Genomic DNA, 27,959 nt, shown 5'->3' on the forward strand with positions numbered 1-27,959 from the left:
AGTAATGCCACATTTGCGTGGTGATCTCTCTCGATAACGGCATGTACAATAGCCTCTAATTATTCGAGGTGATCTTCTGTGCCTTTTCCCGCATGAAAAGCGAACTGTCTTGGATCTAGCAGCTTATTAGACTCTAAAAAGTCTTTAAACGTCGATTCACTATCCTTTCTAGAACTTTTCCGACACAACTCAATAGAGTTATAGGTCGGGAATTGTCTAGAAGATGTTGGTTTTTGTCTGGTTTCGGAAGTGAAACTATCAAACCTTCTATCCAGCAATTGGGAATATTCCCGCTGGACCATACCTCATTATAAAGTTTCAATAAGACTTTTTTTTCCAAGGTAGGTCAGGTTTCTCAACATAGGATAGTTAATCTCGTCTGGTCCTGCAGAGCCTTCTTTAGCTCTACTAAGTGCCCATTCAAGATCAATGATGGAAAAGTCCCCGTTGTAATTAAACTCAGAATCGGAGTTGAAGTCAACGAGTTCATTTTCACATTCGGCTTTTCTGGCTTGGAAAAGACTTCTATAGTTACGGTTGGACGAGGCTTTGGCAAAATGTTCCCCAAAAGCTTTAGCTATTGTTTTGCGGTCAATAGTATATTGAAGGGACGCACTTTTTTTCCAGGATTTCCACTGGTTCTCGGGATGTGTAGCAATGCAATTTCAGGGATGGTCTGAGAAAAGTCTTCTGCAGTCCAATCCTCTCTGACTAAGAGGTGGTTTTTTCAGGGGGTCTCCGTAGCACATTGGTTGCGCGTTCGCTTAGTAAGCGATCGATCGTGAGTTCAAAACTCAGGGCTCTCATTGACCATCTTTGTGTTGTTACAGAATAGCTTCGTCCACGCAACAATCATCAGCGATGGAGATCGATCCACGGTCGAAATAAGATCTATTCATCCATACAACTGCTCTGCTCTGCAAGACACATCGGGCTGCTGTTCTATAAATAACTCAACAATGATCAATCAACTCTCTCCGCTGTCCGGTGGACCAACTGGAAGAACAGAAAGAATACTCTTACGCCTAAATGGCTACTGTGTGAATGTACCATATGTAATGGTATAGAAGGAATAAAGGGTGTGTCACATCAAATTGCATCACGGAAAAAACGCTGTAGAAATTTAATTTTTAGGAATTATATCTTCAGCTTCCGCTTATAATCACATAAGAGTGTATAGATCACGTTGGCCATGCTTCACTGTCAATTTTTCGTAAATTTGAAAAAAATTCGTCGAACGAAAATGAACGTCGTGAATTAATCCTGTGCACTCATTTCGAGAATCCGGAGTTGTCACATCGGGACATCGGTAAGATGCTGGGAATCGTCCAATCCACGGTCAGCAGAGTACTAAAACGATACTTCGAGAACCTAACCATCGACCGGAAGGTGAAGAACGACAAAAATGGATGCTCCGTCAGTGAGAAAGATCACAAGCGCGTAGTTAAGCAGTTTAGACGTGATCCGAGAAGTTCGGTCCGGGATGTCGCCAATAAGCTGAATTTGTCAAGTTCATTCGTCCAGCGGACCAAGCAGCGGGAGGGTCTGCGTACATACAAGGTTCAGAAGGCTCCTAACCGCGACGAAAGGCAAAACATGGTGGGGAAGACGCGAGCCCGGAAGCTGTACACCGAAATGCTGACGAAGCAGCATTGGCTGGTAATGGACGACGAAACCTACGTCAAAGCGGACTTTCGTCAGCTGCCGGGCCTGTTGTTCTTCTCCGCAGAGGACAAATTCAGCGTTCCGGAGGAGATTCGCAAGCAGAAACTATCCAAGTTTGCCAAAAATTACATGGTGTGGCAAGCGATCTGCTCTTGCGGAAAGCGGAGCGCCCCCTTCGTGATGACCGGCACGGTAAACGGACAGGTTTACATTAAGGAGTGCCTACAGAAGCGCTTACTACCACTATTGAAGCAGCACGGGGGCCCGACCATCTTCTGGCCGGATCTCGCTTCGTGCCACTATTCAAAGGACGTGTTGGAGTGGTACGAAGCCAACGGGGTCACCTTCGTGCCAAAGGAAATGAACCCGCCCAACGCGCCGGAGCTTCGCCCAATAGAGAAATATTGGGCGATTATGACGCAGGCCCTCCGGAAGAACCCAAAAGTTGTCAAATCGGAGGCGGACTTCAAGAGAAAATGGATTTCTGTTAAAAAAAGACGGGTGGGTAATGTCGGGGACATAACCGGAGTGTCGTAGGACTATACAAAGGGGACAGCTTTTGCTAAATATATATTTCAAATATATTGTTTCATTTTCTTCTCCTACGTGAATTCCTACCTATCTACCTGAAAAATGAATTACTTTACTGTTTACTTTTTATGAACATGTTGGGGGTTCTGAAAAGAACCTTTGGTGTTGTGTTTTTGCGTTTTTTTTACAAACTTGATTCTTGATTTTTTTCTAAAGGCTTTGTACTTATTAAATGCTCAACGCCGGGCATCTTTCGGCGTATGCATATATCGTACAATCAAAATGATGGCTGTGATAGGGAATGTATAGGTAGTCATCAACTCATTCACTATCATATATTTCATTATTGAGCACATTACCGTACCTTAAACTGTGGTTTCGGAGACGAATGAATTGTAAGATTTGTAGTATCCGTAAACAAAGTAAATAAAAATAAAAAAGAACTGAGGTTTTGGAGACGATCTGTTGAAAAATAAACGAACTATAAGAACTTAAAATAAGAACAGAGCAGCAGGAAATACATAGCTCATCATGTTGCTCCTTAGTTATTTTCCTATACAATGCAGATGTAACGTCAGTCAGTCAACCAAAGAAAGCAGTTCTTGCTACCGAGAAAATTCGTTAATGCCATCCTGCATACAATGTGTTGTAATTTGAAGCCACTTTTAATTCGGAAACTATACATGGGTTTGTGAAAACTGAATAATCAATTTAAAAAACCCCAACCTGTTCAAGAACAAGCATAAACAAAACAAAACAGTTTATATTATATGTCATATTATGTCACTTTAGAATGCATTGGTATTGTGAAAAACTTTTAATAACTCTTTTTTGAATGGTTTAATGGCCCTGTAAAGCGCCGTGTTTTACGGTGGCTGGTTTTGCCACCAAAGCGGTCTGTATAAACAAACTTTTTCTTTCTTCTACCTGCTGCCGTTTTGCGATTGCGTTTGCCACTCGCTGAAACTAGTTGTTGCCTTGACGAGCGCCGAACCGAAGCTGCTCTGTTCTTGATGCGTGTTTTCTGATTGTCGTGAGCAGCTTTGCAAGCCAACTCGAGCACTCCGACGGTCGAAACTCTATAACCGCTGTTAGGTATACTGGTGCTCCGGCACCAATCCGTTCGGCCTAGTTACCCTTGCGGAGCAATCAATGAATGCGACCAACAGGGAACTGGAAACATGCACGGTTCGAGTGAGACTTTGCCTTTCCCTTAACTTGTCCTCCTTTGTTACGTCAACACGTCCACGTTGCTGCTTGTTTTCTTTTTATGATGTGATGCGATGAGATGCTAAACGATGCCGTACAACCACACTGGTTTACGGTTTGAAAGAAAATGAGATATTTTTTTGGATCCGCGCACTTTATACTCTAGCGGTACACGCTCACAGGATAGAGACAAATCGGCAGACTCAGCCAAAGGGACGAGTCCAACGAGACGAACGAATGAGCGTTAAAAGGCAGCGATGGCAAAAAAATACATTCATTACGATTTGTTCGCTCGTTGGATTCACATGCAGGCTAAAAAGGGTCCTTTTCAGGATCACAAAATTATCTTCATTCTAAAGAGTTTATTGTTTTGTTATCACTCGATATCCCCATCTTGTTCGGCTAAACCTTCCTGTTTAGCGATTTGTTGCCACTCGCCACAGCTTTCACAGTTGGAAAATTTCTACCCATCCAGCTTGTGACATATTTTACAGTAAATTACATTCAATGACACGTCGCATTACCACCACTCAGTATCGGATTGGAGGTAATTTTAACCTGTAATTGAACATTTGCGATGACAGTGGTACAGTGTCGACTTTCAATGTGGGGTCATAATTTGGATCTCTATGTTTACAAAAATGTCCAACTAATTATGTCGCATTACATGTCCGTCCAATTAGCTAAATGTCGAACTAATTGTAAATTACTGTACTTTCAATCTGGAAACAATTTAAGAATTGGTGTAAATTGAATAATCAGGAAAGTCCCCAACTATCAATAAGCTCAGAACAACTGCCAAATTCACATACTCAGCAGATCCTGGCAAACAAATTATGAAAAAATCAAATTGTTTTTTATTATTATTTTGGATATTATTTTAGAAAGCATTGAACTATATTTCGTAAACTCTTTTTTGAAAGGTTTAATGGCCCTGATAAGCGCCTTGTTTTATGGAATGGTTCCAATTTAGAAAACTTTGTACTCGTGGTTTTGAAAAAAACCATTTCGAACGCCCTCGATGCCGCCTTGTTCTGGATTTGCCACCGAAGCAGATTGTATAAAGAACAAACTATTTTCTTCTGCTACCAGCTGCCGTTTTGCGATTGCGTTTGCCACTCACCACTCGCTGCAACTGCCTGTTGACTTGATGTCCACCGAACCGAATGTGTTCTGTTCCGAATGCGGGTTTTGTTTTCGGCGCGAGCAGCTTTGGCAGCTAACTCGATCACTTCGGCGGCCGAAACTATATAACGCCGGCTTGGTGGACTGGTGCACTGGTACTAATGCGCTCGGCCTAGCTACCCTTGCGGGGAACTCCAGACCGACACGATTCGAGCGGGTTTGCCTTTCCCTTAATTTTTCCTCCTTTGCCATGTCCAGATTTGGCTGCTTGGTTTGGTTTGTTGATGTGTTGTGATGCGAACTGATGTGGTGTACGGTTTGAATGAGAATGATCGTTACGGCAGCGGAGCGGGGATTTTTAAGCTGACTGGCTGGCTCGAGAATTACGCATGTGTGAGACTGCGACCAATGTTTCGTTCTTTTTTTTCTTTTTCCTTTCCAATCGTGCTTCATTCTATTTCGCTGCTGCTCTGGTTGCCCGTTTTGGTCGGTACGATATGAGGAGCACAAAATGGACCAATCAAAAATGGGCACATAGTGCATTTTGACAATGCTTGATATTTGACAATTATTCAATTATTTATCTAAAGAAAAATGAAATGTTATTCGTTATGATAGATGCGTAGATATATTTCCTATCAATTGATGCAAAAACCTTTGCGATCTATTGAGAAATGCTCGAGTTATAAGCGTTCCAAATCTTGCATTTTTTCCTATTTGTTCAGTGCCTAGATTTCCATTTCACCCCCTATATCTTCCGGTTAGACGTAGTCCTACGTCAAAAAAACTACAACCTGACGTTGTACAGAACCTTATGGACGGGGTAAAGAGGAAAGTGCGAGCATACGGGCTTGGGCTCGAAGTATGAATAAAAAGAATATGCCAAAAGTTGTTTAATAGTTTTTATTTTACTGTCTAAAATTTTCAAAAGGATCGGTCTACTGGGCGAATTTCTACAGCGTTTTTTCCGTGATGCAATTTGATGTGACACACCCTTTACTGGCGAATGGCAACTGTGTAATACCAGGGACAGACATACAGCTGTACTAGCGTTGTACGTGTACAGCGTTGTACGGGTACCATCGTAGCATGACAGACATACTTTGGTTGTACATTGTACCGTATGTCAAACTGACAATCAGAAATTTGACCAATTTTCACTACATATTTCAATGAAAAAGGTTTTTATTTAGCGTCTAAACTATCACAACAACAAACAAGTTTCCAATCTGAGTTATGACCTCAAGAGAAAGTCCATAAAAAGAACGTTTACCAAGTGTTTTGATTCGGTTTGTTTATGCTACCCACCACTAACCGTCTATGGCGCTGCGCGCAGTACATCTGTAGCCATGTACAGCGGTAAAACAGGTCGGTACAGGTACAGCGATTGTACCGAGTTGCTTGCATGGTTCTAGCGCTGTACATGGTGACAGACATACAGTTTTCGAAGTACAACGCAAGTACAGCTGTATGTCTGTCATAAGTATAATGTGCTAATTATAGATATGATAACCATGTGACATGTACACGATTAAAATTCGGCTCTGTTACAGCTAAAATGCTAATGAGCCTTAAATAAATAAATAAATGGGATAAAAAAAGAGGTGGTTTTCTGTATCCTGTAACTGACAGCTAGTCATTGCTAGTCAGCTAGTTGCATGTTCAAATTTCCATCTCGGTCTAGTGGGAACTTCCGGAGAAGATTTGCCAAGGGAAATAATAATGAGAAAGGGATCACTATTACAGTTGTCTTCATAGACATTTCATAATAACTTCGAAACAAGTTGACTAGAGGCGATAGTCAGATCAATGGCGGTTGTAAAACCATTAGAAGAGTGTAATCTGGTATGTTGACCATTATTCAAAATTTGAAGAGAGTGATCTGATGTGAAATCTTCAATTATCGCTCCTATTCGATCAAGGTGCGTGATACCCCATGCATGAGAGTGAGCATTCAAATCATCCACAATCATAAAGGGAGGGCGAAGTTGATTCACTAGATGATCCAATTGATTACCTAGTGTATCCAAATCAGCATGATGTGGGATATATAAACGAACAATTGTAACTGCAATTGGGAATTTAACTAAAATTCCTATTGCTTGTAATGCAGTTTTAATTTTTACAAGTTTATGGGGGTCCCGGTTTTAATTGCAATTGAAACCCCATTTGAAGAGTGGGTAGGACCTTCTTTGAAGAATGTTACATAATTTCTTATGTAATCAGGGCAAAAATTACCAGGAGTCATTGTTTCCTGGATGCATAAAACAGTGGGATTTATTTCGGAAATTAAAAGTTGCAAGTCAATAAGTCTACTTCCGAGACCTCTTACGTTCCATTGGACGGTTAGATTAGTATAATTTTGGAAATTATTGACGTAGGACTACGTCTAACCGGAAGATATAGGGGGTGAAATGGAAATCTAAGCACCGAACAAGTAGGAAAAAATGCAAGATTTGGAACGCTTATAACTCGAGCATTTCTCAATAGATCGCAAAGGTTTTTGCATCAATTGATAGGAAATATATCTACGCATCTATCATAACGAATAACATTTCATTTTTCATGAGATAAATAATTGAATAATTGTGAAATATCAAGCATTGTCAAAATACACTATGTGCCCATTTTTGATTGGTTCATTTTGTGCTTCTCAAATCGTACCGACCAAAACGGGCAACCAGAGCAGCAGCGAAATAGAATGAAGCACGATTGGAAAGGAAAAAGAAAAAAATGAACGAAACATTGGTCGCAGTCTCACACATGCGTAATTCTCGAGCCAGTCATTCGGCTTAAAAATCCCCGCTCCGCTGCCGTAACGATCATTCTCATTCAAACCGTACACCACATCGGTTCGCATCACAACACATCAACAAACCAACCCAAGCAGCCATGTCTGGACATGGTAAAGGAGGAAAAGTGAAGGGAAAGGCAAAATCCCGCTCGAACCGTGTTGATCTGGAGTTCCCCGCAAGGGTAGCTAGGCCGAGCGCGTTAGTACCAGTGCACCAGTCCACCTAACCGGCGTTATATAGTTTCGGCCGCCGAAGTGATCGAGTTAGCTGGCAAAGCTGCTCGCGACGATAAGAAAACCCGCATTCGGAACAGAACACATTCGGTTCGGTGGACATCAAGACAACAGGCAGTTGCAGTGAGTGGCGAGTGGCAAACGCAATCGCAAAACGGTATCAGGTAGCAGAAGAAAAAAGTTTGTTCTTTATACAAACTGCTTTGGTGGCAAATCCAGAACAAGACGGCATCGAGGGCGTTCGAAATGTTTTTTTTTTCAAAACCACGAGTACTAAGTTTTCTAAATTGGAACCATTCCATAAAACAAGGCGCTTTTCAGGGTAATCAAACCTTCCAAAAAAGAGTTTAGGTAATACAGTTCAATGCTTTTTAAAACAATATCCAAAATAATAATAAAACACAAATTGATTTTCTCATAATTTGTTTGCCAGGATATGATGAGTATGTGAATTTGGCAGTTGTTCTGAGCTTATTGATTTTCACCAATTCTTAAATTGCTTCTAGATTGAAAGTACAGTAATTTACACTTATCTCGATATTTAGCTAATTGGACGGACATGTAATGCGACTTATTTAGCTGGACATTTTTGTAAACATAAAGATCCAAATTATGACCCCACATTGAAAGTCGACACTGTACCACTGTCATCGCAAATGTTCAATTACAGGTTAAAATTACCTCCAATCCGATACTGAGTGGTGGTAATGCGACGTGTCATTGAATGTAATTTACTGTAAAATATGTCACAAGCTGGATGGGAAGAAATTTTCCAACTGTGAAAGCTTTGGCGAGTGGCAAATGCAATCGCTAAACAGAAAAGTTTAGCCGAACTAGATGGGGATATCGAGTGATAACAAAACAATAAACTCTTTAGATTGAAGATAATTTTGTGATCCTGAAAAGGACCCTTTTTAGCCTGCATGTGACATTCTTTGTGTGGACACCGACTGGACAACATCGTTGCTGGACGAGCTGGACGGCGAGGGATCGAGTGCCTTTCTCAAGGCAAGAGGGTGGAGGTGGTAGCGCTGGAGTAAATAGAGTAGAGTTTTCAAAGGGCCTTTCTCAAGGCTAGAGACGAATGAACTGCAAAAGTTTAAAGTCTCTATAATACAAGACCTACCTACCCTGCATGTGAATCCAACGAGCGAACAAATCGTAATGAATGTATTTTTTTGCCATCGCTCCCTTTTAACGCTCATTCGTTCGTCTCGTTGGACTCGCCCCTCTGGCTGAGTCTGCCGATTTGTCTCTATCCTGTGAGTGTGTACCGCTAGAGTATAAAACACGCGGACCCCAAAAAAATATCTTATTTTTTTTCAAAACGTAAACCCGTGTGGTTGTACGGCATCGGCATCGTGGACGTAACAAAAGGAGGACAAGTTAATGGAAAGGCAAAGTCTCACTCGAACCGTGCAGGTCTCCAGTTCCCTGTTGGTCGCATTCACTGATTGCTCCGCAAGGGTAACTAGGCCGAACGGATTAGTGCCGGGGCACCAGTATACCTAACAGCGATTATAGAGTTTCGGCCGTCGGAGTGCTCGAGTTGGCTTGCAAAGCTGCTCACGAAAATCAGAAAACCCGCATCAAGAACAGAGCAGCTTCGGTTCAGCGCTCATCAAGGCAACAATTAGTTTCAGTGAGTGGCAAAGTGTTTCTTCGGCACGTCGCATTAAATGTAATTTACTGAACAACATGTCACAAGCTGGATGGGAAGAAATTTTCCAACTGTGAAAGCTGTGGCGAGAGGCAAACGCAATAGCTAAACAGGAAGGTTTAACCGAACAAGATGGGAATATCGAGTGATAACAAAAACACAACACCAAAGGTTCTTTTCAGAACCATCAACATATTCATAAAGAGTAAACAGTAAACTAATCCATTTTTCAGGTAGATAGGTAGGTACTCACGTAGGAGAAGAAAATAAAACAATATATTTAAAATGTATATTTATCAAAAGCTGTCCCCTTTGTATAGTCCTACGTCACTCCGGTTATGTCCCCGACATTACCCACCCGTCTTTTTTCTTTTTTTTTTTGTTGGATTTCTGGCCATTTTTAAAAATTAATTTGGGAGGAGCAGATGTACTGCTGCTACCAGAAGCGGATGACTGCAACCTCATTTTATTGAAAGATTGGTCTATTTCCGTATTCGTTTCCATTTGTGTGTCGCTGTTCTTTTTTATTGTGAGTGGTTCTTTGTTGATTTGTTTATTTTTTGGTGGAGTTTTCAATTGTTCTCTTGTCGGAGTCTTTTTTGCTGTCCGTTGTCAATTGTAAATGTCTTTTGTGTTTTTTTGACCGTTTTTTGTTTATGTATATCGTGTTTTCTCCTGTTTGTTCAGTGTTGTTTTCGGTGTTTTCACATTCACTTTCTGTGTCCATTTCCGTCAAAGACTCAATTTTGTGTGTCCGATATTCCACCACTTATAGCAAAGCATAGGCTCTGGTATGTAAGGTCTGGTTGCAACTCTTAAGGGACCGAAATTGATAAATCGAGGGGGAACAGTGCCCAAAACTGTCAGAATCAAAGTAAGAAGAGGTGTTACAATACCATTTTTATCTTTCTTCGACATTCTATGGATTTTTGTCGCATTCTAAGGCAAGGCAAACCATGAGTTCGTCTATCGATAACTCGATGGCTTCCCAGCATGAAACAACACATTTTGAAATGTTTCGTGTTGGATGATAGTTTATATTTATTTTGACGTGGGACTACGTCTAACCGGAATATATGGAGGGTAAAATGAAAACCTAAACACAGAACATGCAGGAAAAAATGAAAGATTTCGAATGCTTATAGCTCGAACATTTCGTACTGGATAGGAGAGATGTTTGCATCACTTGATAGGGAATATTTCTACGCATCTATCGCAACTAACAAAATGTTGTTTTTCATTAGATAAACAATTGAATAACTGTAAAATATTAGGCGTTATCTAAACGCCCTAACTGCATCGTTTTGATTGGCCCGATTTACGGTTTCCCTAACACAGCCATCAAAACCAAGCAGCCTTGGGGAAATCGGCATTGCAAATACATGAAAGTAGGGGGACTTTTGTTCTCATCGAAAAATGTTCCCTAACACAGACTTTAAAACCAAGCAGCGAAATCGGCATTGCAAGCACACGAAAGAGCCTAGAGGCGAGTGAACAGAAAAGTTTAAACCCTCTTAAAGCCAAAAAGAAGAAAAAGAACACACGAATGTAGGGGGAGCTTTTGTTCCCACCGAAATGTGTTCCCTAATAGAGATTTCTAAACCAAGGTGCCTGGAGAAATCGGTATTTCAAATTCATGCAAGTCGGGGGTATTTTTGTTCCGACTGGAATGTGTTTCCCTAACACAGACTTCAAATCCATGAAGCGTGGGGAAATCGGCATTGCGAATTCATACAAATCGGGGGTATTTTTGTTCCGATTGAAATGTGTTTCCCTAACACAGACTTCAAAACCGAGGTTTCTGGGGAAATCGGCTCTGCAAATAAATGCAAACTGCGAGAACTTTTGTCCTCGCTTGCCTTTGTGCAGAGTGGAATATGTCTGTCCTAACATGATCTTCTAAACTTAGGAACCTGGGAAAATCGTGCAGACACTAGAAGCGAATGAACTTCCCAGTTTCAAGCAAATTCGAGATTCGAGAAGTATGTACACTTTTGGGATGTAAACTTCAGAGGGAAATGTAAAATAAAATAATCGTTTGATAATTTTTTTTTTGTCTTTATTGGAAAGATTTTCAGTCTTAGGCTGGTTCATCAAACGTTTGATAATTCTTCCGTACATATATTTTGTTCTAGTCATCATACCAAACGTAAAAGGTCCGTCATTAAATTTACTTGTAACGAAGAACAATCAATCACAATAAATGAATTGACTTTACACGGCATTTGTTCATTTTTTTCACTCACAGAGCAAATATATTGAACTCAATTGAATTTGGAAACTGTTTCATTCAATCAAGAATTTAATCAATACAAACGAATGATTGCTAAGCTAAGGTAGTTCCACGTGAACCTTGCGGTTATATCATAGATATAACCCACTATTTTTTTTGTCCCATCGATCAATTCATTCAAAGTTGGAAGAATTTCAACATGCTCAGGCTTTCTCACCTTCAACACGTAACGTGAACGGTTATTTTCAGTGAAAGCATTGTCAATTTCACCTTTAACCGCCACTTCTATTGTTTTACCAATAATGAATGGGTTTTTAGGGAGGTTGCAACCTTCCTCTGCTTGGAGCAAGAGGTAGTGTGCTTGCCCAAATTCGCCGTCTGGATCCATCCATCTTGGCAAAGTAGAATTATAGTTGCATTTCTTCTTCTTTCTTTGTTTTTAAGAGGCTTTAAACTTTGCAGTTCATTCGCCTCTAAGCATTTCTTGTTTATGTCAGGTGGTACAGTACCGTCACTGCTCTTAACCGCCATAATGACGGCTGAATTAATTAACCCACCGGGTTAGATTTACGTATCTATGTTTTATTTAGAATAAAAAGGGAAGAAATTTCGGTTTGCAACTTACTTGTCGGTTAGAGATCGGTGATTAATTTGGATCACCAATAACTCACCACGAAAGCACTGAAAACCAAATAAAAAAGACTATCTGGCCTCAGAAAGACCACCACTAGTACTCAATCTTACTGGATTAACCAATTATTTCTTTTTTGTTTTCCACCTATTCTTTCTTATTCTTTTCTAATTTCCTTCACTTATTTCAAATTTCACTAAATAAAGACAGCTTTAAGAAAAGCTATTGTAGCACTTTTCACACTCGCACGTAAACAGCACCACAGCGCAGATTTGGCGGGAAATATGGCGTCTGAAATGAGAGGTAAAAAGAGGAAAACGTTAGTGAGTAAGACTTGAATCAAGTAATACCCTTGCTTTTTGCAATGTCGATTTCCCCCAGGCAGCTTGCTTTGATGTCTCTGTTAGGGAACATATTTCGGTAGGAACAAAAGTTCCCGTACTTTCATATATTTGTAATGCCAAATTGACCCAGGCAGCTTGATTTTGATGTCTCTGTTAGGGAACTGCCACATGTGTCGTCAATTTCGACCAATCAGAAGAGGGTACACCCAAACTTTATTTTTAGCACATGTTATGGCATTCCGGTTTATTACACTAAATGAGCTGAAAAATAACAGAAAATGTTCTACTCCCCAAAACATATATACCATTTGTATAATATATATGCTAGAGCCAATATGAGCGAGCGAAACAGGAGACACATTTAAATGAAAGCATATTAAAGCTTTTCGTATAGTGTGCCAAATACACGGCCCAGACAGAGAAATATATATTCTCGTTCATGTTCTGCTTTATCCTCTTAGAAAACACTTTCCAACTTCATTTCATGATGAGGTGTAATATTATCACGCTTCTATATAACAGCACTGGCAGTTATACGGATAGCGTGCTCGTGTGAAATATCTTTGCATTCCAGCCGGCCTTGGTTCGATCCCCATTGATGTCGTATGGACTTTTTTTGGCACAATCCCAAATGAAATGAAGAAAGAAAAAAGAAAGAGATGTCTGCTCGCATACATACAAACCATTTTTAAGCTTTTGAAACAGCTCATTATTTGCACATTTGACTCTCCAGCACACGAAATGGCATTATTTCTGCCAAAGATGAAATGTTTCCTGCAAACACTAGTTTGGGTGTACTTCCGTTAGGATAGGGGTTGAGATTTTTCATTTGTTCGATAGTTAGTTACATTACATATATTTATTTCTTCAATTCAAAAATTTTTTAAGGAGTGCCGAAATCGATTGACGCAAAAATCTTATCAATCCATCATGAAATGACTGAGCAATAGGCGTTTGAAATTGGACAATTTTCACGATGTGCTCGATTTTCGATTTTCAATTTGTACCCCAATATGTTCCCGAAAGACGTAATCCTATGAGTCTCCCGTGATCGAAGACGATAATAGTTTGATATCTTTATTGATACTGATTACAATCACAATCGTGTTGTGACCGACTCTTTCAAACAATAAATGGACAATATCCATAGTTCCGATGGCCTATCTGGCTTTGGTAATTAAGTGCTATCAACTATATTCAACAAATCTAAAGTTCTGTATTTTGTCGATCGTATGCCTTCTCTTACCCATATTGAGGAAGCCGGCGGCACCAGTGGCAAAACGCAACAAAGCAGAATTGTAGCATAAGTAGCGACAGCTGTTCAGAGCAATAGCTTAACCATAGCGCTGTGAGAACTCATATTTATCCTGCTCATTATTTAATGTTGTTGCCGGTTGAACACTGATGATTTTTCATGTTAAACGTTTTTTGACGTAGGACTACGTCTAACCGGAAGATATAGGGGGTGAAATGGAAATCTAGGCACTGAAGAAGTAGGAAAAAATGCAAGATTTGGAACGCTTATAACTCGAGCATTTCTCAATAGATCGCAATGGTTTTGGCATCAATTGATAGGAAATATATCTACGCATCTATCATAACGAATAACATTTCATTTTTCTTGAGATAAATAATTGAATAATTGTGAAATATCAAGCATTGTCCAAATGCACTATGTGCCCATTTTTGATTGGTCCATTTTGTGCTCCTCAAATCGTACCGACCAAAACGGCCAACCAGAGCAGCAGCGAAATAGAATGACGCACGATTGGAAAGGAAAAAGAAAAAAATGAACGAAACATTGGTCGCAGTCTTACACATGCGTAGTTCTCGAGCCAGCCAGTCAGCTTAAAAATCCCCGCTCCGCTTAGAGACGAATGAACTCTCAGAGTTTAAAGTCTCTCTAATTCAATACCTTCCTTCCTTCCGCTCCGCTGCCGTAACGATCATTCTCATTCAAACCGTACACCACATCGGTTCGCATCACAACACAACAACAAACCAACCCAAGCAGCCATGTCTGGACATGGCAAAGGAGGAAAAGTGAAGGGAAAGGCAAAATCCCGCTCGAACCGTGTTGATCTGGAGTTCCCCGCAAGGGTAGCTAGGCCGAGCGCGTTAGTACCAGTGCACCAGTCCACCTAGCCGGCGTTATATAGTTTCGGCCGTCGAAGTAATCGAGTTGGCTGGTAAAGCTGCTCGCGACGATAAGAAAACCCGCATTCAGAACAGAACACATTCGGTTCGGTGGACATCAAGACAACAACCGGCAGTTGCAGCGAGTGGCAAACGCAATCGCAAAACGGCAGCTGGTAGCAGAAGAAAAAAGTTTGTTCTTTGGTGGCAAATCCAGAATAAGGCGGCATCGAGGGCGTTCGAAATGGTTTTTTTCTTCAAAACCACGAGTACTAAGTTTTCTAAAATTCCATAAAACACGGTGCTTATCAGGGCCATTAAACCTTTCAAAAAAGAGTTTACGAAATACAGTTCAATGCTTTCTAAAATTATATCCAAATAACAATAAAACACAAATTGATTTTTTCATAATTTGTTTGCCAGTATATGATGAGTATGTGAATTTGGCAGTTGTTCTGAGCTTATTTATGGTTGGGGACTTTCCCGATTATTCAATATTCATTAATTTTTAAATTGCTTCTAGATTGAAAGTGCAGTAATTTACATTTAGCTCGATATTCAGCTAATTGGACGGACCTGTAATGCGACATATTTAGTTGGACATTTATGTAAACATAAAGTTCGAGGTCCAAATTATGACCCCACATCGAAAGTCGACACTGTACCACTGTCATCGCAAATGTTCAATTACAGGTTAAAATCGCCTCCAATGCGACACTGAGTGGTGTTTCGGCACGTCGCATTAAATGTAATTTACTGTACAACATGTCACAAGCTGGATGGGAAGAAATTTTCCAGCTGTGAACGCTGTGGCGAGTGGCAAACGCAATCGCTAAACAGGAAGGTTTAGCCGAACAAGATGGGGATATCGTGTGATAACAAAACAATAAACTCTTTAGATTAAAGATAATTTTGTGATCCTGAAAAGGACCCTTTTTAGCCTGCATGAATCCAACGAGCGAACAAATCGTAATGAATGTATTTTTTTGCCATCGCTGCCTTTTCTTCTTCTTCTTTTTGGCTTTAAGAGGGTTTAAACTTTTCAGTTCATTCGCCTCTATCGCTGCCTTTTAACGCTCTTTCGTTCGTCTCGTTGGACTCGCCCCTTTGGCTTAGTCTGCTGATTTGTCTCTATCCTGTGAGTGTGTACCGCTAGAGTACAAAAGGCGCGGATCCGCTGAAAAATGTATCATTCTCTTTCAAACCGTAAATCAGTGTGGTTGTGTGGCATCGTTTCACATCACATCGCATCAACGGATTGGTGCCGGAGCACCAGTATACCTAATAGCGGTTATAGAATTTCGGCCGCCGGAGTGCTCGAGTTGGCTTGCAAAGCTGCTCACAACAATAAAAAAAACCCTGCAAAACCGAACAGAACAGAGCACATTCGGTTCGGTGGCAACAACTAGTTTCAGCGAGTGGCAAACGCAATCGCAAAACGGAAGCAGGTAGAAGAAGGAAAAAGTTTGTTTATACAGACTGCTTTGGTGGCAAAACCAGCCACCGTAAAACACGGCGCTTTTCAGGGCCATTAAACCTTTCAAAGAAGAGTTATTGAAAGTTTTTCACAATACCAATGCATTCTAAAGAGACATAATATGACATATAATATAAACTGATTTATTTTGTTTATCTTGTTCTTGAACTTATTGGTGGTTGGGGTCTTTTAAATTGATCATTCCGTTTTCACAAACCCATGCATGGTTTCCGAATTAAAAATGGCTTCAAATTACAACACATTGTATGCAGGATGGCATTAACGAATTTTCTCGGTAGCAAGAACTGCTTTCTTTGGTTGATAACTGATGTTGAAAAATGAATGACGTTACATCTGCATTGTATAGAAAAATAACTAAAGAGCAACATGATGAGCTATGTATTTCCTTATTCTTCTTTCTTTGTTTTTAAGAGGCTTTGAACTTTGCAGTTCATTCGCCTCTATGTATTTCCTGCTGCTCTGTTCTTATTTTAAAGGGCTTTAATCCGAAGGTCATTCGTCCATGTATTTACTGTTGGCTTTTCAGAACGCTTATAGCTCGTTTATTTCTCGACAGATCGTAGCGTTCGTCTCCAAAACCTCAGTTCTTTTTCATTTTTATTTACTTTGTTTGCGGAAACTACAAATCTTACAATTCATTCGTCTCCGAAACACGGAAACAGTTTAAGGTACGGTAATGTGCTCAATAGTGAAATATATGATAGTGAATGAGCTGATGACCACCTATGCATCCCCTATCACAGCCATCATTTTGATTGTACGATATGTGCATACGTCGAATAATGCCCGGCGTTGAACATTTAATAAGTACAAAGCCTTCGGAAAAAAATCAAGAATTAACTATAAGACAGCGAGAAAAAATTGAGAAAGTTTGTAAAAAAAACGCAAAAACACAACACCAAAGGTTCTTTTCAGAACCCCCAACATGTTGATGAATAGTAAACAGTAAACTAATCCATTTTTCAGGTAGATAGGTAGGTATTCACGTAGCAGAAGAAAATAAAACAATATATTTAAAATATACATTTAGCAAAAGCTGTCCCCTTTGTATAGTCCTACGTCACTCCGGTTATGTCCCCGACATTACCCACCCTTCTTTTTTCTTTTCTATTGAAACACCCAACCATGTCTACCTGTCAGCGAAGATTAATTCATTTCAAAACGCCTTCACATTCGACACAACGTTTCTTTTTCCAGTGGCATGCGTTAATCTATTAGACCCTATAATTGTGTCATATTTGGTGGATTTACTTTCGCATACCGTATCACGATGGCAATCAAAATGATTTTGCACTTCTGAGTTGGAGGGACTTTGACATCCATACACTCTTCGGTTGCGAAATCGATGCTGATTATAATCTCATTAGTGGTACAGTCATCGAATGTGTGTGTGTGTGAATCGATCCATTCAACATCACTCAGTACGCCTGATCTACGCCTTCTCGCCGGGATCGGCTTCGTTCTCCTCGCTCGTCATAAGTGCAAGCGGTCAGTCAGTCAGCCGAAAGTAATGACCTCCTGCGAATATTTGTAACATATGAACGGACTCGTTTGTAGATGCCAAAGAGGCAAGCCAAGTCAAGGAGATTCGGAACTGAGAGGGCTCCATTCAATAGACATACATATATATTAGAGTACTTGACCAATGGATGACATCAGTTACAATTTTGCTCTCTAGCACACAGTTTCACATCGCTCAATCGTGATGATTGCATTGGTAAGTATTCTCAGGCACATTCAACATACATCGAAGCACATTGAAATGGTAAAATCACTTTCAGCTTATCGTGTCCTCTCTGGCCATTGGCATGGCTCTCCCGGCGGTCGATACCCAGCACAAAAATCCGGAAGCCTACGCTGAGATACAGTCCTACGAGAATGTTCTTCATGACGATGGTCACTACGTTTGGTCGCAGCAGACGAGCAATGGCATTGCTGCCCACGAGGAAGGTCTGGGAGCTCACGCTGCCAACGGAGTATCCTCATACACTGCTCCCGATGGGGTCCAGTACCGGCTGGTGTATACTGCCGATGAGAATGGATACCATCCGGAGGGAGCTCATTTGCCCACACCTCCCCCGGCTCCCGAACATGTGCTGAAATCGCTGGAGCAGCTACGCGCCAATCCACCTAGGGACCAGAAGGATTTCAATCTGGCAGCACTGGATGCCGCAATCGCTCGATTGAGACACTAAATGAGGAGAGTTTGTTGATTAATTTACTAGTTTCCTGATATCAATTTCACTTCTGAATCGATCAATTCAGGATTTTGGTTCTATAGATATAATTAAGTAGCTAATTATGTTATAATAAATCTCATTTCGTAGAAATTGATTTTTTTTTAAATTTTTTTTTCCATTATTCAAAAAAAAAACAACTGAAAAAAAATATAGATATGTACTAACTGTACAGTCACACTCTATTGAATAGAGCATCTCGAACCAAGTAACATGAAACTTGTTACAAATATACCTCGTAATGTATACTGTTTAGGAGCATCAATTTTGTATGCCACCTCCCCAGATATCAGTTTACTTTCAAGGGGTCCAATGAAACAGTCATTCATTGCATCGCTCACCATCGTCAGCAGATTGAGGAGGAGAATCGAAAAGTGGCATTCGAGGATAACTGGTTGAAGCAAGGTGCACATTATAGGATGCTCTGTTTCAACGGTCTTCAACTGAGCACGATTTATCATTTACCCAATTAGTGGAACAGCACCAATGTGCAACAATGATGGAACAGTATCAATTGCAAATCAGGGGGTAAACGAAAAGATCGGAACAGGCAGAAATACAGGATATATTGGGTATATTGGCAACTAAGTTCTGTTTTTTTTGGCATAAAAAACACATTAATTTGAATAAAAAATTGAAGTCACAGGAGGGTTGTGTGCGAGACATGACCGCATAGTTGACGTAGGATTCCGTTAGGCTATCTGAATTACATCGTTAAACTCTTTGATAATGATTTTGTGTTCCTGAAAAGGGCAATTTTATTTGGTTGTTGGGTATTGTTTGTTCACTCCAACAGTGTTTACCGAGTGACGATGACAGAAGTATGGTAAACAGTCGTTGGGTGGTGAGTATCAGATAGAAGACGCCGAAGTGGAAAACCGCCTTCTGTGACCCTGAACCAGATGCCTCCTGTGTTATGTATGGATGAAATAAAGAAAAAGAACTCACCAATGTAAAATAAGATAATTACCAACACAATTATCAATTTTTCTTTTCAGGAAAAACATGTTACTTTAATATAGAGAAAACATATTTGATATGGAAAAGGTGATTTTGCTTTATAATTTTTACTTCCTGAATGTTTATTCAACCCAATGCGAATTTTAATTGGACTAACAACACATAATACTATATGTAGAGCATATGGGAAATCACTTTTTCGAATATTTCTTCACTTCTCCAATTTTTTCTCGCCGCTTGAACCGCCGCTATCAAGTCATTTTTAACACAACTGCTACCATATACAATTTTACAATTACACTTGTGCTAAATTTTTCACAATACACGATATGGAATTTTACCAAGCAACCAACATTAAAGTTCCAAATTTAAATTTTATTTGCTAGAATTAATCGTATCACTCACCCTAATTTCAATATAAAAATGCCCCCGACTTGCATATATTTGCAATGCCCATTTCCCTCGGGCACCTTGGTTTTGATGTCTCTGTTAGGGAACACATTTCGGTGGGAACAAAAGTTCCCCCTACTTTCATGTATTTGCAATGTCGATCTCCCCCAGGCAGCTTGGTTTTGATGTCTCTGTTAGGGAACCGCCGCATGTGTCGTCAATTTCGACCAATTAGAAGTGGATATTCCCGTTAGGATAGGGGTTGAGATTTTTCAATTGTTCGATAGTTAGTTTCATGACATGTATTATTTTATTCAGTATAAAAATTGTTATGGAGTGCCGAAACAGACTGACGCAAAAATGTCATCAATCTATCATGAAATGACTTAGCAATAAGCGTTTGAAATTGGACAATTTTCACATTGTGTTCGATATTGATTTTCAATTTGTACCCCAATATGTTCCCGAAAGACGTAATCTTACGTCAAAAAATCAATAAATACATTTTTCATAGCATGAGCCATCTTTCTGGCAATTTACTGATTCCATCGCGAAAGAAGCGTTCATCTTTTGAAGCCATGAATTAAGCAATCCAATGTTTGACACCCTGTATTGAAGTAAAGCGTATACCACTCAAAGCGTTCGATCGAAAGAAATGGTAATCGGAAGGGGCAAGATCTGGGCTATGAGGCGGGTGAACCAGAATTTCCCATCTGCTATTTTTCAAATAATTTTTGATTCGAACATGAGGCCGAGCTTTGTCATGATGGAATATTATCGACTCGTGTCTGGTCGCATAAACTGGACGTTTTCCGGCAATAACCCGCTTTGACCGGATCAATTCTTTTTTTTTATCCCATTTATTGACGTAGGATTACGTCTTTCGGGAACATATTGGGGTACAAATTGAAAATCGAAAATCGAGAACATCGTGAAAATTGTCCAATTTCAAACGCACATTGCTCAGTCATTTCTTGATGGATTGATGAAATTTTTGCGTCAATAGATTTCGGCACTCCATAACAATTTTTTGTTTTGAAGAAAATAATATATGTCATGAAACTAACTATCGAACAATTGAAAAATCACAGCCCCTATCCTAACGGAAATACCCACTTCTGATTGGTCGAAATTGACGACACATGCGGCGGGTCCCTAACAGAGACATCAAAACCAAGCTGCCTGGGGGAAATCGACATTGAAAATACATGAAAATAGGGGGCAGTGATCTCCAATTTATGAAATAAATCGTTCATCAGCTAATCGAATGCTTTTCAGCAGTTTGATATTCGATACGATTAATCGCCCCAAATAATCGATTAATCGATTAATCGTCACACTGAGAGGAATAATTAGTTAGACTAATATTTCTCATTTGCTAGAAAGCCATCTAGAATCAAAAAACAGGAAGTGGGTTATATCTATGGTATAATCGCAAGGGTGACGTAGGACTATCGTTGATTTAGAGATCATTATGTGAAGTTGAATCTAAATCCATTCTGAATGAATGAATGAATGAATATTTGGGAGACTTCGAAAACGAGAGCGTTACGTTGGAGGCACAAGGTTTTATGCATCCAATATAGGATACGAAAAACCTTGTTCTGAAGAATAATCTTCAGAAGCTAACATGCTAACTGTACTTGATTGACAAATCACAAACCCAAATGTATTTGATCACAGTGTTACATGGAAAGAAAACATTCAAATAAACTCTTTAACATGAATATATTTTGAAAATTCCCAAAGGAACTGGCAGATTATTTTCAGTAACGATTAGATATTTCCACATTTTCCTCGATACTGGAAGCCCACCAGTGGTTAATACCAACTCGATAACCACCTGTTAATAGCACATGATTGAAACATATTTGGTCACAGTGTTACATGGATAGAAAACATTCAATTAAACTCTTTCACATGAATATATTTTGAAAATTCCCAAAGGAACTGGCAGATTATTTTCCAGCAATGATTAGATCTTTCCGGAACTTTCTCGATGCTGAATGGCATCCAAACGGAAAGAGTTCTGCGCGTGTATGTGTCGATCCTTCGCCGTCCACCTCCTCCAGCACGTTAGGCAACGATGTTGTCTTGTCGATGTCCTCACGAAAAATGAATGTGTCTCACCACCAGAATATCGCTTAAGTATGCTTTTTGTGTGTGATTGAATCGAAAGAAGGTGTGGTTTACGATGGCAATTTGGAAGGCAAACTAGAGGGGAATGAACTCTCTGAGCTCGGAACTTTCGGCGACTGAGCAATAATCGATTGCGGGCGCATACAATATTGGATACGGAAATACTGATCCTACTGATGGGGAAGAATAATCTTCTGAAGCTATCCTGTTAATTGCGATTGATTGAAAAATCACAAAACCAAATGTATTTGGTCACAGTGTTACATGGATAGAAAACATTCAAATAAACTCTTTCACATGAATGTATTTTTAAATTCCCAGAGGAACTGGCAGATTATTTTCCAGAAAAGATTAGATCTTTCCGGAACTTTCTCAATGCTGAATGGCATCCAAACGGAAAGAATTCCGCGCGTGTATGTGTGTGTAGCGATGTTTTCCCGGGGAACCGTTTGTGGCATCACTCTCCTCCTGATAGATTCCCTTCTGGCCTAGGGTGCACAAACAGGCTCTTGGTGACACCGTTCATCCGCGCTTTCATGATAAATAAAGAGCTTCACCGCAACAACGACAACATGCTCCAATCGCTGTTCAATTAGAACTGAGTGGATTTCCGAGCGCCGCTCGCTTATATACCGATTGGTGATTTCAATAGCCTGTTTTGAAAGCAATTTTAAGACTATTGAAACAAGTTTTTGGATCAAAAAGTAACAAGTATATAACGCGTAGACATTTTATCCTTCGAATGAAGTGTTTATCATACCATTTCGTTCAGTTGTTTAGGAGCTATTAACGCTCAAAATCTCGGTCTCCGGCGTAACGCTTTCGTTTTCGAAACTTTGATTTTACACCCCGGTATAGAAATGAAAGACGTAGTCCTACGTCAAAAGTGTTCATTCCGCCTGATAATCAATTATTATCTTTTACGCTAAACTCGTAAACGAAGCTCAATTCGCGTTGACGGCATTGAGCTTCCCCGACGAGTTCAGGGGAGCGTCAAAGATAATAATTGAAGTTCAGAATGGAACTGCAGCGGCCGTACGTTTTTTTCTCTGGATCGATTAATCGACGAAAATTATTCGTTCGCTTCGATTATTGGTTGCGCAGTATTCCTTCGATTAATAATCGATTTCTGTAGGAAGTATTCGATTAATCGATTAATCAAACGATTATCGGGAATCACTAGTAGAGGAAACTTTTGTTCCTACCACAATGTGTTCCTCAACAGAGACATTAAAACCAAATCAGTTTAACGATGTAATTCTTCAAACATATCTGAAATCAACAGATAGCCTAACGGAATCCTACGTCAACTATGCGGTCGTGTCTCGGACACAACCCCTTAGTGACTTTTTATTTTAGGCTCATTAGTATTTTAGCTGTAACAGAGCCGAATTTGAATAGTGTACATGTCATATGGTTATCATATCTATAATTAGCACATTACACAGTTGCCATTTGTCAGTATTCCTTCTATACCATTGCATATGGTACATTTACACAGTAGCTATTTAGGCGTAAGAGTTTTTCCCTCTGTTCTTTCATTATCCAGTTAGACCGGACAGCAGAGACAGTTGATTGATCATTGTTGAGTTATTTATAGGACAGCAGCCCGATGTGTCTTGCAGAGCAGAGCAGTTGTATGGATGAATCGATCTTATTTCGACCGTGGATCGATCTCCATCGCTGATGATTGTTGCGTGGACGTAGTTATTCTGTAACAACACAAAGATGGTCAATGAGGGCTCTGAGTTTTGAACTCACGATCGAACGCTTACTAAGCGAACGCGCAATAAATATGGCTACGAAGACCCCCCGGATCAATTATTGTTTGTAGAAGTCTCCATTGATGGCTTGACCTGGTTTTAGTAGCTCATAGAAGATCACACCCGTTTGATTCTACCAAGTACAGAGCATTACTTCGACACCGTTGTTTTTCGACTTCGGCGTTGATGTTCCTGATTGGGCTTTACATACGATCTCTCGGCAGTTGTAGTGAAAAAAAAAGACTTCCTTTTGTGTCTCTAAGCAACATTTTGGACAAGTAAAATCGCAATTCGACCCATCTCGCTTTCAATTCATATGGGACATAATTTTTTCGCTTTTGGATGTATCCTCCGGCTTTGAGTCGGTTTTAAATAGCTTGTCGAGTGACTCCCAAATATTCTGCAAACTCTGTATGTGTTTAACGCGAATCTTGATCGAGTAATGTCTCTAATTTTTTGTTTTCCAACTTTTTTTGTCTTCGACATTAAAATCACCACTTCTGAACTGTCCAAACCATTCCATACAAAATCTATAACATGATGTCACCTGAAACATTCTCAAGCGTTCGAAGCGCTTCAGCTGCACTTTTCTTCTAATGGAAATAGAAAATCGAAACATCCCGCAAATGATGATTATTTGCAACGAAACTCGACATTTTCAACGCAATAAAAATTGAATTTGTTGTTCAGAACTCAGACTTGTAAACAATATTTGGCTGACAGATGTTGACATTTCACGACTCAGCGAAAATTAGCTGTTGCTGTCGAATGTTTATAGCATCTTGAATCATCTTGTGGAAACGGAACGTATAAAGTTGCCCACCAAATAATTTGTAAGGATTTACCATAAGGAAAATTTGGTAAATCGAAGAGACTAGAATTGAAATAATAATATAATAAGAAGAAACAAATATATACAGCCATTCCATGTCAAACCGATATTGTGGTTGTCAGATTTTCGTGAAAAGTAGTAGGTTTGATTCTTTTCGCAAACTATTAGTACCGTATTTTTTTCATTAGGGTACCAATTTCCATTTTAGGGTGGTGCGAAAAATAATTTTTTTCCCCTTTTTCCCAAAAATGACTTTTTTTCAAAAATTCATAACCTTTGAACTACTTAACCAAAATTCGATTTTTCGGACCACCCTAAAATGGAAATTGGTACCCTAATGAAAAAAAATACGGTACTAATAGTTTGCGAAAAAAAACAAACCTACCACTTTTCACGAAAATCTGAGAACCACTATATCGGTTTGACATGAAATGGCTACATGAAATGATTGGGAAAGGGTTTTCTTATTGGCTAGAGAGCATCAAATCCACATCATATTACACAACTTATCAAATCAGTTCATGTTAACAACTACATGAACTGATTTGATAAGTTGTGCAATATGAGGTGGATTCAATTGGAATTTAGAAATATAATTGGAAGGAAGTGAAGGATATTTAAAAAATAGGTGGAAAATTCTTTTTTTTCTGCATGTAGTTAGTTGGGACTTATCAGGCTGTTGACAGATGGATGCGTAGATGTTGTCAGAAAATCGGTACCTTGCTGGTGGTATCGGTTCTGAAGCAACGGTGTGTCGTAGAACAAATTCCAATGAATATTTTGAAACATTAGGACAATACCAAAAGCGTTACATAGGGTTTTTAGAAAATTCGTAAAATTGCCAAAATGGAGCTATTTTTTATGAAAAATCGCTGTTTAGAAGCTTATGAAAAATCTGAAAAATGAGATTTAAAAAAACCGCTACGTAACGCTTTAGATAATTCATTTTTCCATGCTGATAAAAAACATCCAAATCTATCGAGTAGATCCTGAAATATCGATACCACCAGTTGAATAAAAGATGATTTCGAAAAAAATACGTTTATAAATTCGTACAGCATTACTACATCTCTTGAGGCGACTGCATACTTTTGGCTGTAACTTTCCAAAAAAATCGAATATCGAAAAATCCTTTTAGGACAACATGTCTGAGGGCATAAACTTCCCAAAAATGCAATAAACAAAAATGCGATTTTTTCGACTTTCCATAGCGGTATCCTCCCTTAGCCTATTCCTACAGAATGCCCTGCGTCTGTAAATGGAAATCAAATCGCCAAATATAGACTGTCCAGAAGCTGACTGGACCCAAAAGCAAAATGCTGCTGAAAAGCATAATACCACTTCTAGGTGGATTAATTCGCTTTTTTCATCATTGAACGGGCATTCGTGATAAGCTCAGACTTTGGTTAAATAAAATTATTCCTTTCACGAACGATGAATCACTACGCTTCGTATATTACAAACCAGTCCATATTCGGCCGATTAAGTCGAGAAATAGTACATTGCAAGAAACTGCATTTAGGTTTTGGGAAGCATGAGTTTTCAAAGATATAATTGAATTTCATCATAGCATATCCGCATTATTATTTTTAGTAATTCGGTTTCGTTTGGTGTTCGATCCTTTCCTGTGCTCTTCTTTTGGTTTCTTGTGAATCGTCTATTTTCGTCCTAAGAAGTTTTCTGTTCTTAAAAAATTGTTCTTTTATTCAAAATTCTTACTTCTAAATTTATTATTGTTTGGGATATGATCTTGCTGACGATGAACGGATTAGAGAGAATGAAACTGTCCCACTTAGCACGTAACGTATCGCATAAAAGAAATGGACTAATTGCGGATGGCGTTAAAAATACTATGAAAGATAACTCAATGGATCAAAAGCCATACCAAGCCAAACTGGACATTTTTATGCTGAAGCGTCCTAGACTAGGTAGCTCTCCCGAAGTCAATCCCGAATTTCTGATATCGGCATATCGTTACTGTGCAAATAATGTCCTCAATGGAAATGAAAATACCAATACTGATCGTTTAGTTTTAGTTTTAGATTAGCTATACTCGGAATATAACAGATTTTATACTATGGAAATAATTTTCGTATAATACTGGAAAATTTTAATTCTTTTCCATTATTCCACATGTTAATATCTGCAATCTATATGAATAAAAATGGTTTCGAGTCCGTTCCTCACGATTCAACTCGAGAATAGAGCAACGGATTTGAAAGTCAGTATCAGGATTGATGCGCCTTAGTCTGCGTCAGCTTTCTATGCCATAAAAGAAATTTCATACCGCGAATATAGATCGCGTACAAAAAAAAACGGTGGTAACGTGAGCGTTCGAAATGATTTAAATTAAAATATCAATTGCGGGTGCGATGAAGTTCGTCGGGTCAGCTAGTAATACAAATAAAAACTTCCGCAAAATAAATTCCCAAATTTTTATATTTTTTCTTTAAATTACTCGTAACATTTTTATGTATCAACTAGCTAACCCGGCAAACTTCGTCCCGCCCATTTACTTGATTAATTCTCGAGTAATGCAGAAATTTGTGTTTTATTTGTATGGCAGCCACCCCTAAGAGAGGGGGGAGGGGTATCTAACCACCATAGAAACATTCATTGCACCCTAAAGTTTCCATATACCTAATTTGGTTTAATTTGCTTGATTAATTCTCGGGTAATGCAAAAATTTGTGTTTCCTTTGTACGGCAGCCCCCTCTAAGAGAGGGGGAAGGAGTATCTTAACACCATAGAAACATTTATTGCATCCTAAAACCTCCACATGCCAAATTTGGTTTCATTTGCTTGATTAATTCTCGAGTAATGCAGAAATTTGTGTTTCATTTGTATGGCAGTCCCCCCTTTGAGTGGGGGACGGACTGTCTAACCATCATAGAAACATTTATTGCACCCTAAAACTTTCACATGCCAACTTTGGTTTCGTTTGCTTGGTTAATTTCCGAGTAATGCAGAAATTTGTGTTTCTTTTGTATGGCAGTCCGCCCTTAGAGAGGGGGGAGGGGTCTCAAAATATCATGTCTATAAGAATCAGACAGACAGACAGACATCACTCCATTTATATATGTATATATATAGATTATCGCGATTTACATGTTCTCAAAACTTTTTTTTATTTAAAAACATGTCAAGAACATATCAAACGCGAGAATTTATACACAAAAATGTTGTGAGTAACATTATTTTTCCAGGAGTCTCCATACAGAAATGCCATGTATACCAGAAACATGAAAGATAGAAAGTTAATGTCTTCGACAAAAGTTTATATTTTAATAAGATATAAAACTTTGTCAATACTCTATATCACTATCTTGACTTTAAAAAATAGGATTATATGTATTTTTTTCAAAGAAAACATGAAAAAGATTTTTAGAAAAACTTTTTCCCTGATGTATGGGTGGCTTGTTGGAAATTGTGAGGTCTATTCGCATAATAAAAAAAGTCACAGGAAGGTTGTTTCTGAGACACGACCGCATAATTGACGTAGGATTCCGTTAGGCTATGTATTGATTTTGGATATATTTGAAGAATTACATCGTTAAACCCTTTGACCCTGTAAAGGG

General features: G+C 39.2%; 1 protein-coding gene across 1 annotated transcript; it reads left to right on the forward strand.

The window, feature by feature from the left end:
• The first annotated feature begins 17,684 nt into the window (after positions 1-17,684).
• On the forward strand, positions 17,685-18,339 carry LOC129770053 (pupal cuticle protein Edg-78E-like). Its single transcript, XM_055772655.1, has 2 exons — positions 17,685-17,777; positions 17,842-18,339. Exons 1-2 carry the CDS (start codon positions 17,766-17,768, stop codon positions 18,253-18,255), a joined length of 426 nt encoding a protein of 141 aa, XP_055628630.1. The 5' UTR covers positions 17,685-17,765; the 3' UTR covers positions 18,256-18,339.
• Positions 18,340-27,959: the final 9,620 nt, after the last annotated feature.

This window comes from Toxorhynchites rutilus, chromosome 2 (assembly GCF_029784135.1).
Source record: "Toxorhynchites rutilus septentrionalis strain SRP chromosome 2, ASM2978413v1, whole genome shotgun sequence".
Classification (NCBI taxonomy): Eukaryota; Metazoa; Arthropoda; class Insecta; order Diptera; family Culicidae; genus Toxorhynchites; species Toxorhynchites rutilus.